Here is a 14068-nt window from a genome sequence, read left to right as displayed (position 1 = left end):
CGTCCCTCTCTGAATAGATATCAAAATTGGAAAAAAATAATAATTGGGCGCCATGATAGTAATCAGGTTGCCCATAATTAGAAAAACATGGCGGCTCTCTCCCACAAACAGTGCCGCACCTCTCCACAGGTCGTGTCTGGTATTGCAGCCTGGTCTCATTTATGTATGGAGCTGAGCTACAATACCAGACACGACCTGGCAGCAGGGTGGCGCTGTTTTAGGAAGTAAGCAGCCATGTTTTTCTACTTTAATTACTCAGGAATCTTGATTTTTTTTCCTCCCTGTTAAAGGTATATTCTGCTCATAGCAAGCAATGCTGGGAAATGTTGTAAGTGATGGAGGTGGGCCGAGTTTTCAGCACAGCAGAGAACGGGAGCGGACCCCCGCAGTCGGCGTCATTCAATCTCGGTGTCTATGGATCGCTCTTTTTTTAAGAAACTTTTATCCTTCACATCAGATCTCTTTCCACGCAGGAGACCTCTAACAGTTAATCTTGATGGATCCTTTGACCACGTAGAAAGCGGGGTGGAGAGGTTCAGTGAAGCTGGCGAAGAAGGTGTAGAGATGCCCGATTGGGTTGTGGATCCGGTAGAAGGAGATCCGGCCGGCCTGGTAGTCCAGGTACACGGCCACGGAGGACGGCTCGGCTCCTTCAGAGGCGACCTCCCTGCGCTGCGAGTCGTGGCAGACCTCCATGTACCCGCAGCACCAGGTCAGACACCAAGACTTCTGGTTGTACCCTAGATACGATTCCAGACCTTCCTTCTCCATAGACGGGTAGGCCACGCCGACGCTCTTCACGCCCATCTTGCTTCCGTTCACTTCCCAGTAGTGTTTTCCGGACGAGAAGGCAGCATCGCCGAGGACGTTGCAGGTCTTGAATCTCCCCGGACCCGGCTCTCCTTTACTCTCGACATACCAGACGGCTCTGCCGGTAGGCGACACCAGGAGGCCTCTACCGACCGTGGCCTTGTTCAGCAGGAAGCTAGCTTTATACCTAAGGTGGGGGCAATAGGAGGCCAACCATCTGTGGATAAAGTTTGCAAAGTTTTCCATATTTTTCTTAAATATCAGGGAGAAGAGAATGATGTCTGTGTCCTGGGGCGGCGGTCCGGCCTGGTGTTTGGTCAGTCCGGCCTGGTGTTCGGTCTTCTCTTCGTAGCTCTTTAGGTTCTGCATGAAGGCCACGGGATCCACCTGGCTGCACAGATCCTCCACGCGTTTTATCTCCTGGGATAAGTCGCTTTCCCTCTCTTTCAGAGCAAGTATTTTGTCCATCATTTCTGTAAACATCTGCACCTTCTGGTGGTCAATGTTGGCCTCCATGAATATCATCGATTCCAGCACGGAGTCGAGGAACATGTGGCACAAGGCTTTGATGTCGCCTTTCACCATTTCTGTCTGGTCTTTGAGTGTCTTCATCTCCTCCAGCAGAACGGTCACCGTTCCTATAAGGCCGTCCATGTCAACGCTCCCGTTATCCTCAGCCCTCGGCAGCTCGTCCATCGTGTCACCCCGGTCATGTCCACAGTGCTGCCCCGTTGGCTTTTGGTACATGGCCTTACACAAAGAGCCGATGATTGGCTTCTTCAGGAAAGTGTCCGCCATTGTCCACGGCTTCCAGGAGAATATTGAGAGCGGTGGTAGATGTCTGGCAAAGAGGAGAAAAAAAGACACAAATCACACAAAAAACTGGACCTTAATTTCATATTTTTTCCATTCTACAGCGAGGGCAGAGCAGTGGGGAGAGGCTCCTGCTGCAGACAGAAAGGATCTGAGCGTAGATATGGCCGATCCGCTTGGATATCTATAACTTATTCTTGCAGTTTTTATAGCCATGAAATGAAAGGGATCTTACATGCTGTGCAAGTATGTACCCCACCCCTCCCGCCTGTCAAATGCTCTAAAGCTGACAGTGTCGCCCCCCAGATGCAAGTGACAGTAAGTCCACGGTCGCACTGACATCGCCACCACTTGCACTTGGCTGCCGTTATCGTATTCAGGGACATCAAGTCGGGTGCAGGGACCCCAATAGTGAAGTCGCAAAACACCTTAAAGGGATGAATTTCTGAATTTTATTTTTTAAAGGGGCTGAACACGCATTTTTTAAATGTCATAAGTGGTGGTAAAATATAATTAAAAAAGCTTCTATAGTCATTTGCTAACTCACCACTGCCTGTGTCCTCCAGTGAGGACCGCACGTGTCCCCGCCAGAAAGGTACGGAGGAACGGCGGGGGGATCAGGGGGTTGTCGTGTGTCTGCAGTGTCAGTGCTCACAATGCAATCCGCCCCCGAAAGTGTAGAGAGCGAGGGGCTTCAGTGAGGAGGACGGGGTGTGGGCGCTGTGTACTCCGATCAGCCCTCAGAGTGCTCCGGGGGGCACTGAAGCCCCTCATTTGTATATCAAATAAATGTAGATTTTTAATAGAATATTAGGTTACACTGTACATGTCAGGGGTGATTACATAGCGCCAGGTCCCTAACACTGTGCAGTATACTGTCACACACTCCTAGCAGTGCTGGAGGTTTGCAGGATGCCCATGTACAGACAGTGGCTGCTGAGCTTTTCTATACAGAAGCCTCGGTGTGCTCTGGGGGTGTAAAGACCCCCTTACTATATGTGCTGGGAGATCTCCCGGTGTACATGATAACCGCACACCTGGTGTGAATGAAGCCTCCATACGTAACTATCGGTGATTATCACCGTGCAGGCCTCGGGCCTATAACACACTGCGCTCCGCCTGCGACTTACCGCACCGACGTCCAGGAGACAACTGCGCCCTGCCCGCCGAGGAAGAACCGCTCACACACTGCGGCAGCCAATCAGCTCTGGCGTTAAACAAATGAACCAATCAGCGCCGCTCTAGGACTAACAGTTTGTTAAGCTGCACAGCGGAGGGTTTTGGCGCCATAACCGTCACCTCACACAGTCGCCTCACACGCGGGACACAGGTAGGTGGCTGCTCGGCCGGGGGCGGAAAACGGCCGGACACAGTGATTATAGCTGAGGGGAGTGAGGCCGGAGAGGCCGTGTGAGAGGCTGCGGACACCGGAGTAATAACAGCTCTGCGGTCTGTCAGTGTACACAGTGACCACTATAGGAAAACACCACCCTGACGGCCTCCTCCACCTTGACCTCTTCCTCCACCCTGACAGCCTCCTCCATCCCAGCCTCCTGCACTCTGACTGCCGCCTCCATCCTGACATCCTCCTCCACCCCGACATCCTCCTCCACCCCGACATCCTCCTCCACCCCGACATCCTCCTCCACCCCGACATCCTCCCCTACCCTGACATCCTCCCCTACCCTGACATCCTCCTCCACCCTGACATCCTCCTCCACCCTGACATCCTCCTCCACCCTGACATCCTCCTCCACCCTGACATCCTCCTCCACCCTGACATCCTCCTCCACCCTGACATCCTCCTCCACCCTGACATCCTCCTCCACCCCGACATCCTCCCCTACCCCGACATCCTCCCCTACCCCGACATCCTCCCCTACCCCGACATCCTCCCCCACCCCGACATCCTCCTCCACCCCGACATCCTCCTCCACCCCGACATCCTCCTCCACCCCGACATCCTCCCCTACCCCGACATCCTCCCCTACCCCGACATCCTCCCCCACCCCGACATCCTCCTCCACCCCGACATCCTCCTCCACCCCGACATCCTCCCCTACCCCGACATCCTCCCCTACCCCGACATCCTCCTCCACCCCGACATCCTCCTCCACCCCGACATCCTCCTCCACCCCGACATCCTCCCCTACCCCGACATCCTCCCCTACCCCGACATCCTCCCCTACCCCGACATCCTCCCCTACCCCGACATCCTCCCCCACCCCGACATCCTCCTCCACCCCGACATCCTCCCCTACCCCGACATCCTCCCCTACCCCGACATCCTCCCCTACCCCGACATCCTCCTCCACCCCGACATCCTCCTCCACCCCGACATCCTCCTCCACCCCGACATCCTCCTCCACCCCGACATCCTCCTCCACCCCGACATCCTCCCCCACCTTGACCTCCTCCTTCACTCTCACAGCCTCCTCCATCCCAGCCTCCTGCACTCTGACTGCCGCCTCCATCCTGACATCCTCCCCTACCCTGACATCCTCCCCTACCCTGACATCCTCCTCCTCCACCCTGACATCCTCCTCCTCTACCCTGACATCCTCCTCCTCCACCCTGACATCCTCCTCCTCCTCCACCCTGACATCCTCCTCCTCCTCCACCCTGACATCCTCCTCCTCCTCCACCCTGACATCCTCCTCCTCCTCCACCCTGACATCCTCCTCCTCCTCCACCCTGACATCCTCCTCCTCCTCCACCCTGACATCCTCCTCCTCCTCCACCCTGACATCCTCCTCCTCCTCCACCCTGACATCCTCCTCCTCCTCCACCCTGACATCCTCCTCCTCCTCCACCCTGACATCCTCCTCCTCCTCCACCCTGACATCCTCCTCCTCCACCCTGACATCCTCCTCCTCCACCCTGACAGCCTCCTCCATCCCAGCCTCCTGCACTCTGACTGCCGCCTCCATCCTGACAACCTCCCCTACCCTGACATCCTCCTCCATCCTGACATCCTCCTCCATCCTGACATCCTCCTCCATCCTGACATCCTCCTCCATCCTGACATCCTCCTCCATCCTGACATCCTCCTCCATCCTGACATCCTCCTCCATCCTAATAAGAAAAAACGCAGCACTACTGGACCTGGGTGCTTGAGTTGGGTCCAAAGCCTTGAGATATAGTGATAACCTCAGCACACCAAATGATATAAAAGGTACTTTTATTAGCAGTCCACAGTAAAGACGTTTCGGTCAACACGACCTTCATCAGTGTACTGCATGTAAACAGAAATATACAGAAATAGAGACATTACAATAATTGTAAAATTACAATTAATATATGTTAGACATATATAAAGAGAAGAGGTCTATGTGTCTATGTAACCTTTATCCAGCAAATAAAACAAGAAGAACGGAGCAACCTACCAAATTACTGGGATGGGAGCAGGAAAAAGGAAGGAGATGGGACCCAATACTGGGGATCCTATGGAGAGAGTGCATGTTATGAAGTTATGTGGAGCTGGAATAGGGTGAGGGCTATAAGAGAGCTAAACATACCGTATTTGTAAAGAGCCTGGAGTGAAGTGCTGCCTGGATCGCGGTATCCACCGCTGGATATTCACTATATCCTCCTCCATCCTGACATTCTCCTCCATCCTGACATTCTCCTCCATCCTGACATTCTCCTCCATCCTGACATTCTCCTCCATCCTGACATTCTCCTCCATCCTGACATTCTCCTCCATCCTGACATTCTCCTCCATCCTGACATTCTCCTCCATCCTGACATCCTCCCCTACCCTGACAGCCTCCTCCATCCCAGCCTCCTGCACTCTGACTTCCGCCTCCATCCTGACAACCTCCTCCATCCTGACAGTCTCCCCTACCCTGACATCCTCCTCCATCCTGACATCCTCCCCTACCCTGACAACCTCCTCCATCCTGACGGCCTCCTCCACCCTGACAGCCTCCTCCATCCCAGCCTCCTGCACTCTGACTGCCACCTCCATCCTGACATCCTCCCCTACCCTGACAACCTCCTCCATCCTGACAGCCTCCTCCACCCTGACGGCCTCCTCCACCCTGACGGCCTCCTCCACCCTGACGGCCTCCTCCACCCTGACGGCCTCCCCTACCCTGACAACCTCCTCCATCCTGACAACCTCCTCCATCCTGACGGCCTCCTCCACCCTGACAGCCTCCCCTACCCTGACAGCCTCCCCTACCCTGACAGCCTCCCCTACCCTGACAGCCTCCCCTACCCTGACAGCCTCCCCTACCCTGACAGCCTCCCCTACCCTGACATCCTCCCCTACCCTGACATCCTCCCCTACCCTGACATCCTCCCCTCCCCTGACATCCTCCCCTCCCCTGACATCCTCCCCTCCCCTGACATCCTCCCCTCCCCTGACATCCTCCCCTCCCCTGACATCCTCCCCTCCCCTGACATCCTCCCCTCCCCTGACATCCTCCCCTCCCCTGACATCCTCCCCTCCCCTGACATCCTCCCCTCCCCTGACATCCTCCCCTCCCCTGACATCCTCCCCTCCCCTGACATCCTCCCCTCCCCTGACATCCTCCCCTCCCCTCCCCTGACATCCTCCCCTCCCCTCCCCTGACATCCTCCCCTCCCCTCCCCTGACATCCTCCCCTCCCCTCCCCTGACATCCTCCCCTCCCCTCCCCTGACATCCTCCCCTCCCCTCCCCTGACATCCTCCCCTCCCCTCCCCTGACATCCTCCCCTCCCCTCCCCTCCCCTGACATCCTCCCCTCCCCTCCCCTCCCCTGACATCCTCCCCTCCCCTCCCCTGACATCCTCCCCTCCCCTCCCCTGACATCCTCCCCTCCCCTCCCCTGACATCCTCCCCTCCCCTCCCCTGACATCCTCCCCTACCCTGACATCCTCCTCCATCCTGACATCCTCCCCTACCCTGACGGCCTTCTCCACCCTGACGGCCTTCTCCACCCTGACGGCCTTCTCCACCCTGACGGCCTTCTCCACCCTGACGGCCTTCTCCACCCTGACGGCCTTCTCCACCCTGACGGCCTTCTCCACCCTGACGGCCTTCTCCACCCTGACGGCCTTCTCCACCCTGACGGCCTTCTCCACCCTGACGGCCTTCTCCACCCTGACGGCCTTCTCCACCCTGACGGCCTCCTCCATCCCAGCCTCCTGCACTCTGACTGCCGCCTCCATCCTGACAACCTCCTCCACCCTGACTGCCTCCTCCACCCTGACTGCCTCCTCCACCCTGACTGCCTCCTCCACCCTGACTGCCTCCTCCACCCTGACTGCCTCCTCCACCCTGACTGCCTCCTCCACCCTGACTGCCTCCTCCACCCTGACTGCCTCCTCCACCCTGACAGCCTCCTCCATCCCAGCCTCCTGCACTCTGACTGCCTCCTCCATCCTGACAACCTCCTCCATCCTGACAGTCTCCCCCATCCTGACATCCTCCCCTACCCTGACAACCTCCTCCATCCTGACGGCCTCCTCCATCCTGACATCCTCCCCTACCCTGACATCCTCCCCTACCCTGACATCCTCCCCTACCCTGACATCCTCCCCTACCCTGACATCCTCCCCTACCCTGACATCCTCCCCTACCCTGACGGCCTCCTCCACCCTGACAGCCTCCTCCATCCTGACATCCTCCCCTACCCTGACAGCCTCCTCCATCCCAGCCTCCTGCACTCTGACTGCCGCCTCCATCCTGACAACCTCCTCCATCCTGACAGTCTCCCCTACCCTGACATCCTCCTCCATCCTGACATCCTTCCCTACCCTGACAACCTCCTCCATCCTGACGGCCTCCTCCACCCTGACAGCCTCCTCCATCCCAGCCTCCTGCACTCTGACTGCCGCCTCCATCCTGACAACCTCCTCCATCCTGACAACCTCCTCCATCCTGACAACCTCCTCCATCCTGACAACCTCCTCCATCCTGACAACCTCCTCCATCCTGACAGTCTCCCCTACCCTGACATCCTCCCCTACCCTGACAACCTCCTCCATCCTGACGGCCTCCTCCATCCTGACGGCCTCCTCCATCCTGACGGCCTCCTCCATCCTGACATCCTCCCCTACCCTGACATCCTCCCCTACCCTGACATCCTCCCCTACCCTGACATCCTCCTCCATCCTGACATCCTCCTCCATCCTGACATCCTCCTCCATCCTGACATCCTCCTCCATCCTGACATCCTCCCCTACCCTGACAACCTCCTCCATCCTGACGGCCTCCTCCACCCTGACAGCCTCCTCCATCCCAGCCTCCTGCACTCTGACTGCCGCCTCCATCCTGACAACCTCCTCCATCCCAGCTTCCCCTTCCCTGACAGCTTCCCCTTCCCTGACAGCTTCCCCTACCCTGACATCCTCCCCTACCCTGACATCCTCCCCTACCCTGACATCCTCCCCCACCCTGGCAGCCTCCCCCACCCTGGCAGCCTCCCCCACCCTGGCAGTCTCCCCCACCCTGGCAGTCTCCCCCACCCTGGCAGTCTCCCCCACCCTGGCAGTCTCCCCCACCCTGGCAGTCTCCCCCACCCTGACAGTCTCCCCCACCCTGACAGTCTCCCCCACCCTGACAGTCTCCCCCACCCTGACAGTCTCCCCCACCCTGGCAGTCTCCCCCACCCTGACAGTCTCCCCCACCCTGACAGTCTCCCCTACCCTGACAGCCTCCTGCACTCTGAAAGCCTCCTCCATCCTGACAACCTCCTCCTTCCTGATAGCCTCCCCCACCCTGACAGCATACCCCTTCCTGACAGCCTACTCCATCCTAGCCTCCTCCACCCTAACGGACTCCTCCTTCCTGGCATTTTCCTCCATTCCAGCCTCCTCCATCCTGACATTCTTCTCCTCCCTGACATTCTTCTCCTCCCTGACATTCTTCTCCTCCCTGACATTCTTCTCCTCCCTGACATTCTTCTCCTCCCTGACATTCTTCTCCTCCCTGACATTCTTCTCCTCCCTGACATTCTTCTCCTCCCTGACATTCTTCTCCTCCCTGACATTCTTCTCCTCCCTGACATTCTTCTCCTCCCTGACATTCTTCTCCTCCCTGACATTCTTCTCCTCCCTGACATTCTTCTCCTCCCTGACATTCTTCTCCTCCCTGACATTCTTCTCCTCCCTGACATTCTTCTCCTCCCTGACATTCTTCTCCTCCCTGACATTCTTCTCCTCCCTGACATTCTTCTCCTCCCTGACATTCTTCTCCTCCCTGACATTCTTCTCCTCCCTGACATTCTTCTCCTCCCTGACATTCTTCTCCTCCCTGACATTCTTCTCCTCCCTGACATTCTTCTCCTCCCTGACATTCTTCTCCTCCCTGACATTCTTCTCCTCCCTGACATTCTTCTCCTCCCTGACATTCTTCTCCTCCCTGACATTCTTCTCCTCCCTGACATTCTTCTCCTCCCTGACATTCTTCTCCTCCCTGACATTCTTCTCCTCCCTGACATTCTTCTCCTCCCTGACATCCTCCTCCACCCTGACGGCTACCCATACCCTGACATCCTCCTCCACCCTGACAGCCTCCCCTACCCTGACAGCCTCCCCTACCCTGACAGCCTCCCCTATCCTGACAGCCTCCCCTACCCTGACAGCCTCCTCCATCCCAGCCTCCTGCACTCTGACTGCCGCCTCCATCCTGACATCCTCCTCCATCCTGACATCCTCCTCCATCCTGACATCCTCCCCTACCCTGACAACCTCCTCCATCCTGACGGCCTCCTCCACCCTGACAGCCTCCTCCATCCCAGCCTCCTGCACTCTGACTGCCGCCTCCATCCTGACAACCTCCTCCATCCTGACAGTCTCCCCTACTCTGACATCCTCCTCCATCCTGACAACCTCCTCCATCCTGACGGCCTCCTCCATCCTGACATCCTCCCCTACCCTGACATCCTCCTCCATCCTGACATCCTCCTCCATCCTGACATCCTCCTCCATCCTGACATCCTCCTCCATCCTGACATCCTCCTCCATCCTGACATCCTCCTCCATCCTGACATCCTCCTCCATCCTGATATCCTCCTCCATCCTGATATCCTCCTCCATCCTGACATCCTCCTCCATCCTGACATCCTCCCCTACCCTGACAACCTCCTCCATCCTGACGGCCTCCTCCACCCTGACAGCCTCCTCCATCCCAGCCTCCTGCACTCTGACTGCCGCCTCCATCCTGACAACCTCCTCCATCCCAGCCTCCCCCACCCTGACATCCTCGTCCACCCTGACAGCTTTCCCTTCCCTGACATCCTCCCCTTCCCTGACATCCTACCCTGACATCCTCCCCCACCCTGGCAGTCTCCCCCACCCTGGCAGTCTCCCCCACCCTGGCAGTCTCCCCCACCCTGGCAGTCTCCCCCACCCTGGCATCCTCCTGCACCCTGACAGCCTCCTGCACCCTGAAAGCCTCCTCCTTCCTCATAGCCTCCCCCACCCTGACAGCCTCCCCCACCCTGACAGCATACCCCTTCCTGACAGCCTACTCCATCCTAGCCTCCTCCACCCTAACGGACTCCTCCTTCCTGGCATTTTCCTCCATTCCAGCCTCCTCCACCTTGACAGCCTCCTCCATCCTGACAACCTCCTACACCCTGAAATTCTTCTCCTCCCTGACATCCTCCTCCACCCTGACGGCTACCCATACCCTGACATCCTCCTCCACCCTGACATCCTCCTCCACCCTGACATCCTCCTCCACCCTGACAGCCTCCCCTACCCTGACAGCCTCCCCTACCCTGACAGCCTCCCCTACCCTGACAGCCTCCCCTACCCTGACAGCCTCCCCTACCCTGACAGCCTCCCCTACCCTGACAGCCTCCCCTACCCTGACAGCCTCCCCTACCCTGACAGCCTCCCCTACCCTGACATCCTCCCCTACCCTGACATCCTCCCCTACCCTGACATCCTCCCCTACCCTGACATCCTCCCCTACCCTGGCATCCTCCTCCACCCTGACAGCCTCCTCCACCCTGACAGCCTCCTCCACCCTGACAACCTCCCCCACCTTGACAGCCTCCTCCACCCTGACAACCTCCCCCACCTTGACAGCCTCCCCCACCTTGACAGCCTCTTCCACCCTTACAGCCCCCCCCCACCCTTACAGCCTCCCCCCACCCCGAGAGTCTCCCCCCCCCCCCACCCTGAGAGTCTCCCCCCCCCCCCACCCTGAGAGTCCCCCCCCCCCACCCTGAGAGTCTCCCCCCCCCCCCCACCCCACCCTGGCAGCCTCCTCCATCTTGACATCCTCTTCCTCGACAGCCTCCTCCACCCTGACATTCTCCTCCATCTTGACATCCTCTTCCTCGACATCTGGCTTCCCCACGGATCCTGAGACCAGGCCTCAGCATTTCCCGGTCCTGCACTTTCCTTCCATCCATTCTCTACACGACTGGTGGAGATCTCCTGCTGCTCGCTCTGCTTTTTCTGGCAGTTCCATAGAGAATGATTGGAGCGCAAGTCCAGCCACCGCTCCTATTCTGCTCGGAGCACATTTCTTCTCGGGATTGGTGAGGTTTATGGAGGTCGGATCTTCACCGATCAGTAAGCCCCCCCCCCACATCCTATGGAATAATACCTTAAAGTGAACCTGTCACATGAAAAAACGCTATTAACCTGCAGATATGGGGTTAATCTGCAGGTTAACACCGTTCTGAACCCGCCTGGCACCGAGAGCCCCGCTGCCGGGAGGAAATGAACTTTATTCCTCCCGGTAGCGTTCCTGGTTCAGTCGCCCCTCTGTGTATAGAGAATGGCGACTGTAACCGCGACTGACAGCCGACCCTAATGCTGAGCTGCTGTCAGTCAGGGCTGGGGGCGAGGTTACAGCTGGGGGTCATATAGCGGTGCAAAACCCTATTTAATCTGCAGCACAGACCACCAGGAAGCGTCCGGCTCTGCTTCTTGGTTCGCAGGCGACCATCTTTTTAGTGCTGTAGGATCCTAAGCATCACGAGCTGCTGACAGCACAGATTTCCCTAATACAGTGATTTATGAAAACGTTATATAGCAAAGTCCTGTATCTCACACTGGACCCCCATAGCCCCTCAACGGCAGCACCTGACACAACGGTCCCTTTTGTGCTCCCTGCATCAGACGAATGATACCCCCTGTTCAACCATTGATAGCCTGTCTCTGCAATGTAAAGTCCTAGAAAACCCCTTTAAATTATACTTTTTTCTGTGCACGCAGCCACCACCAGAGGGAGCTCAGGAGGTCACTGCTTCTTGTGTGACCTCAATAATGAGTCCGTATTCAGTGAGCTCCTAAACTCTCCCTAGTGATGACTGTAGGCAGCTGGAGGTCAGCAGCGGCTTTGGAGCTTTGTTCACATTAGCATCACGGCTTTTAATGTTTCTGACAAACGGATATCATTGATTTTAATAAAAGGAATATAAATGTATTTCTGGCACAATTTTGGAATTTTACTATAAGATTCTCTGTTAGCGCTTCTCTTATTTTTCATTCAGTTACTTCTGAACAGATTCTGAAATCTGCGGGTCACGCTTGAACGCCTTCGGTCTTCATTAGAAACCACTGGTAGGAAGGAGTTGTTGTCGGAGCGTGAAGCGATGGCGGCCATGACACTGGATTACGAGCTGACCTGCTCCATCTGTTTGGACATTTACACCAGCCCTGTCATGTTAGACTGTGGACATAACTTCTGCCGCGGCTGCCTCGAAAGGTTGATTGAGCGGCAGATGGATGATAAAAATAACTCTTGCCCCAAATGCCGGAGAATATGTTCAGCCGATGTTTTATCTCGGGTCAACTTTAACCTGGGGAATATAGCGGAGTATTATAAGTCCGTGAAGGGCTGTCATAGCCCAGAGGAGGTGCCGTGTACCTATTGTCTTCTGTTCCCTTCCACCGCCGTCAGGACTTGTCTTCACTGCGAAGCTTCATTCTGCCACAAGCATCTGGAGCTCCACAGCAAAAGCAAAGAACATATTTTAGTTGACCCCGCCACGTCGATAAGGAGCAGAAAATGCCACATCCACAACGAAATGTTCAAGTATTACTGCGTAAACGACCAGGCTTGCATCTGTCCGTCCTGCTGCTTCTCAGAACACAAAGACCATGACGTCGGACCCCTAGAAGAAGCCGTTCAGCATGAAAAAGATCGTCTGAAAACTGTTCTCCGGGGCTTAAAAGCAGAGTGTGCGTCTTGTAAGGAAATGGAGGGTGTCTTGCGCAGCGTTTTCAAAAGCAAGGAAGAAAATCTAGCACAAGTGAAAAGAGACTTAGAAGCCTTGCATAACGAATTAAGCGAGCTCATTTTGGAAGCGCACGTTGATGTGGTGAAAGAAGTCTGCAGACATTTGAGAGAGGTCGCCAAACAGATATGTGGCGAAATTGTTTCTGTCCGCAAGAGAGCAGCCGAGATGTCCCTGGAAGTAGATCAGGCTTCTTCCAGCACAATGGATCTGTTCTGTGTTTTACAGGACCCAACAAGCAGTACCGACGTAGGCAACAGAGCCGCCTCAGCCAGACATTTCTTTGACAGGTTACTGATTTCCTTACTCTTACAGAAATGCATAAAAAGTGTTTCCGACTCCCTGCCGCTCTTTCTGTCCAGTAAGTTGTTCCATTTTCAGTACAAGGTTGATTTACTACTAAAAGCAGAAACCGCCAGTAATTATCTCAGTCTCTCACCTGACCTCAGAGGCCTATCGTACACCATGGAAAAACGCTACCGAGAAACCACGCCAAACCAGTTTAAATCTAGTCAGGTCCTCAGCGTCGAGTCTTTCGCTTCAGGAAGACACTTTTGGGAAGTGAAAACAAGCAAGTTCGGAGTGAAAGCCGTCGGCGTTGCCTATCCCACCATGGAGAGATCCGGTTTAAAGGCCTTTCTAGGATACAACGAGAAGTCCTGGTGCTTGATCTGGAGTCATAACCGCATCGAAGTCTACCATGACTCTGATTGTACACTGATCGAATCGGATGATGGTGCCGTGCGTGGCGTTGGAGTGTTTCTAGACTATGAAGCCGGACAGCTATCCTTCTACAGACTTTGTTCAAAAGTCACACGCCTGCACACCATCTCGGCTACGTTCACCGAACCGCTTCATGCTGCCTTTTATGTGGTCAATGGCTGGATTAAGATCAACCCACCAATGCAGCAACACATATAGGTTCTCTTAACTTCTAACAAGTTCCTCGGTCAATTTTAGAATTTAAAGGGTTTGTCCAAGCTATCACCTATACAAGGGATAGGTGACAAGTTACTTATTGATCGGTGAGGGTCTATGAATGGAGTAGCAGTGCGCTTGCTCTACTACCTCTCCATTCATTCTCTATGGGGCTACTTTGGCTTTTTCGGAGTTGCGCTCTGGCATCGACTCCATTTGTAACGGATAAAAAAAAAATCCCTGTTCTGCCAATCAATTCGGGTCCTGGCGTCTGGACCCCCACCGATTAATGGATAATTGGCAGCTTGTTTTTCCCGGACAAACCCTTTAAGGT

At 55.9% G+C, this 14068-nt stretch overlaps 2 protein-coding genes across 2 annotated transcripts; one reads left to right on the top strand and one right to left on the bottom strand.

Moving 5' to 3' along the window:
• Positions 1–203: 203 nt before the first annotated feature.
• On the bottom strand, positions 204–2782 carry LOC141180625 (zinc-binding protein A33-like). Its single transcript, XM_073660704.1, has 2 exons — positions 2754–2782; positions 204–1651 (listed from the first exon to the last, which is right to left on the bottom strand). Exon 2 carries the CDS (start codon positions 1606–1608, stop codon positions 481–483), a length of 1128 nt encoding a protein of 375 aa, XP_073516805.1. The 5' UTR covers positions 1609–1651; positions 2754–2782; the 3' UTR covers positions 204–480.
• A 110-nt stretch (positions 2783–2892) lies between these two features.
• LOC141180622 (E3 ubiquitin/ISG15 ligase TRIM25-like) lies at positions 2893–13737 on the top strand. The gene is made up of 2 exons (XM_073660702.1): positions 2893–2953; positions 12070–13737. Exon 2 carries the CDS (start codon positions 12172–12174, stop codon positions 13735–13737), a length of 1566 nt encoding a protein of 521 aa, XP_073516803.1. The 5' UTR covers positions 2893–2953; positions 12070–12171.
• The last annotated feature ends 331 nt before the right edge of the window (positions 13738–14068 follow it).

This window comes from Phyllobates terribilis, unplaced genomic scaffold, assembly GCF_046119375.1.
Source record: "Phyllobates terribilis strain yellow unplaced genomic scaffold, ASM4611937v1 Scaffold_33__1_contigs__length_13283291, whole genome shotgun sequence".
Taxonomy (NCBI): Eukaryota; Metazoa; Chordata; class Amphibia; order Anura; family Dendrobatidae; genus Phyllobates; species Phyllobates terribilis.
Note: the sequence above shows the minus strand (reverse complement) of the source record. Positions and strands in the feature narration are given on the sequence as shown.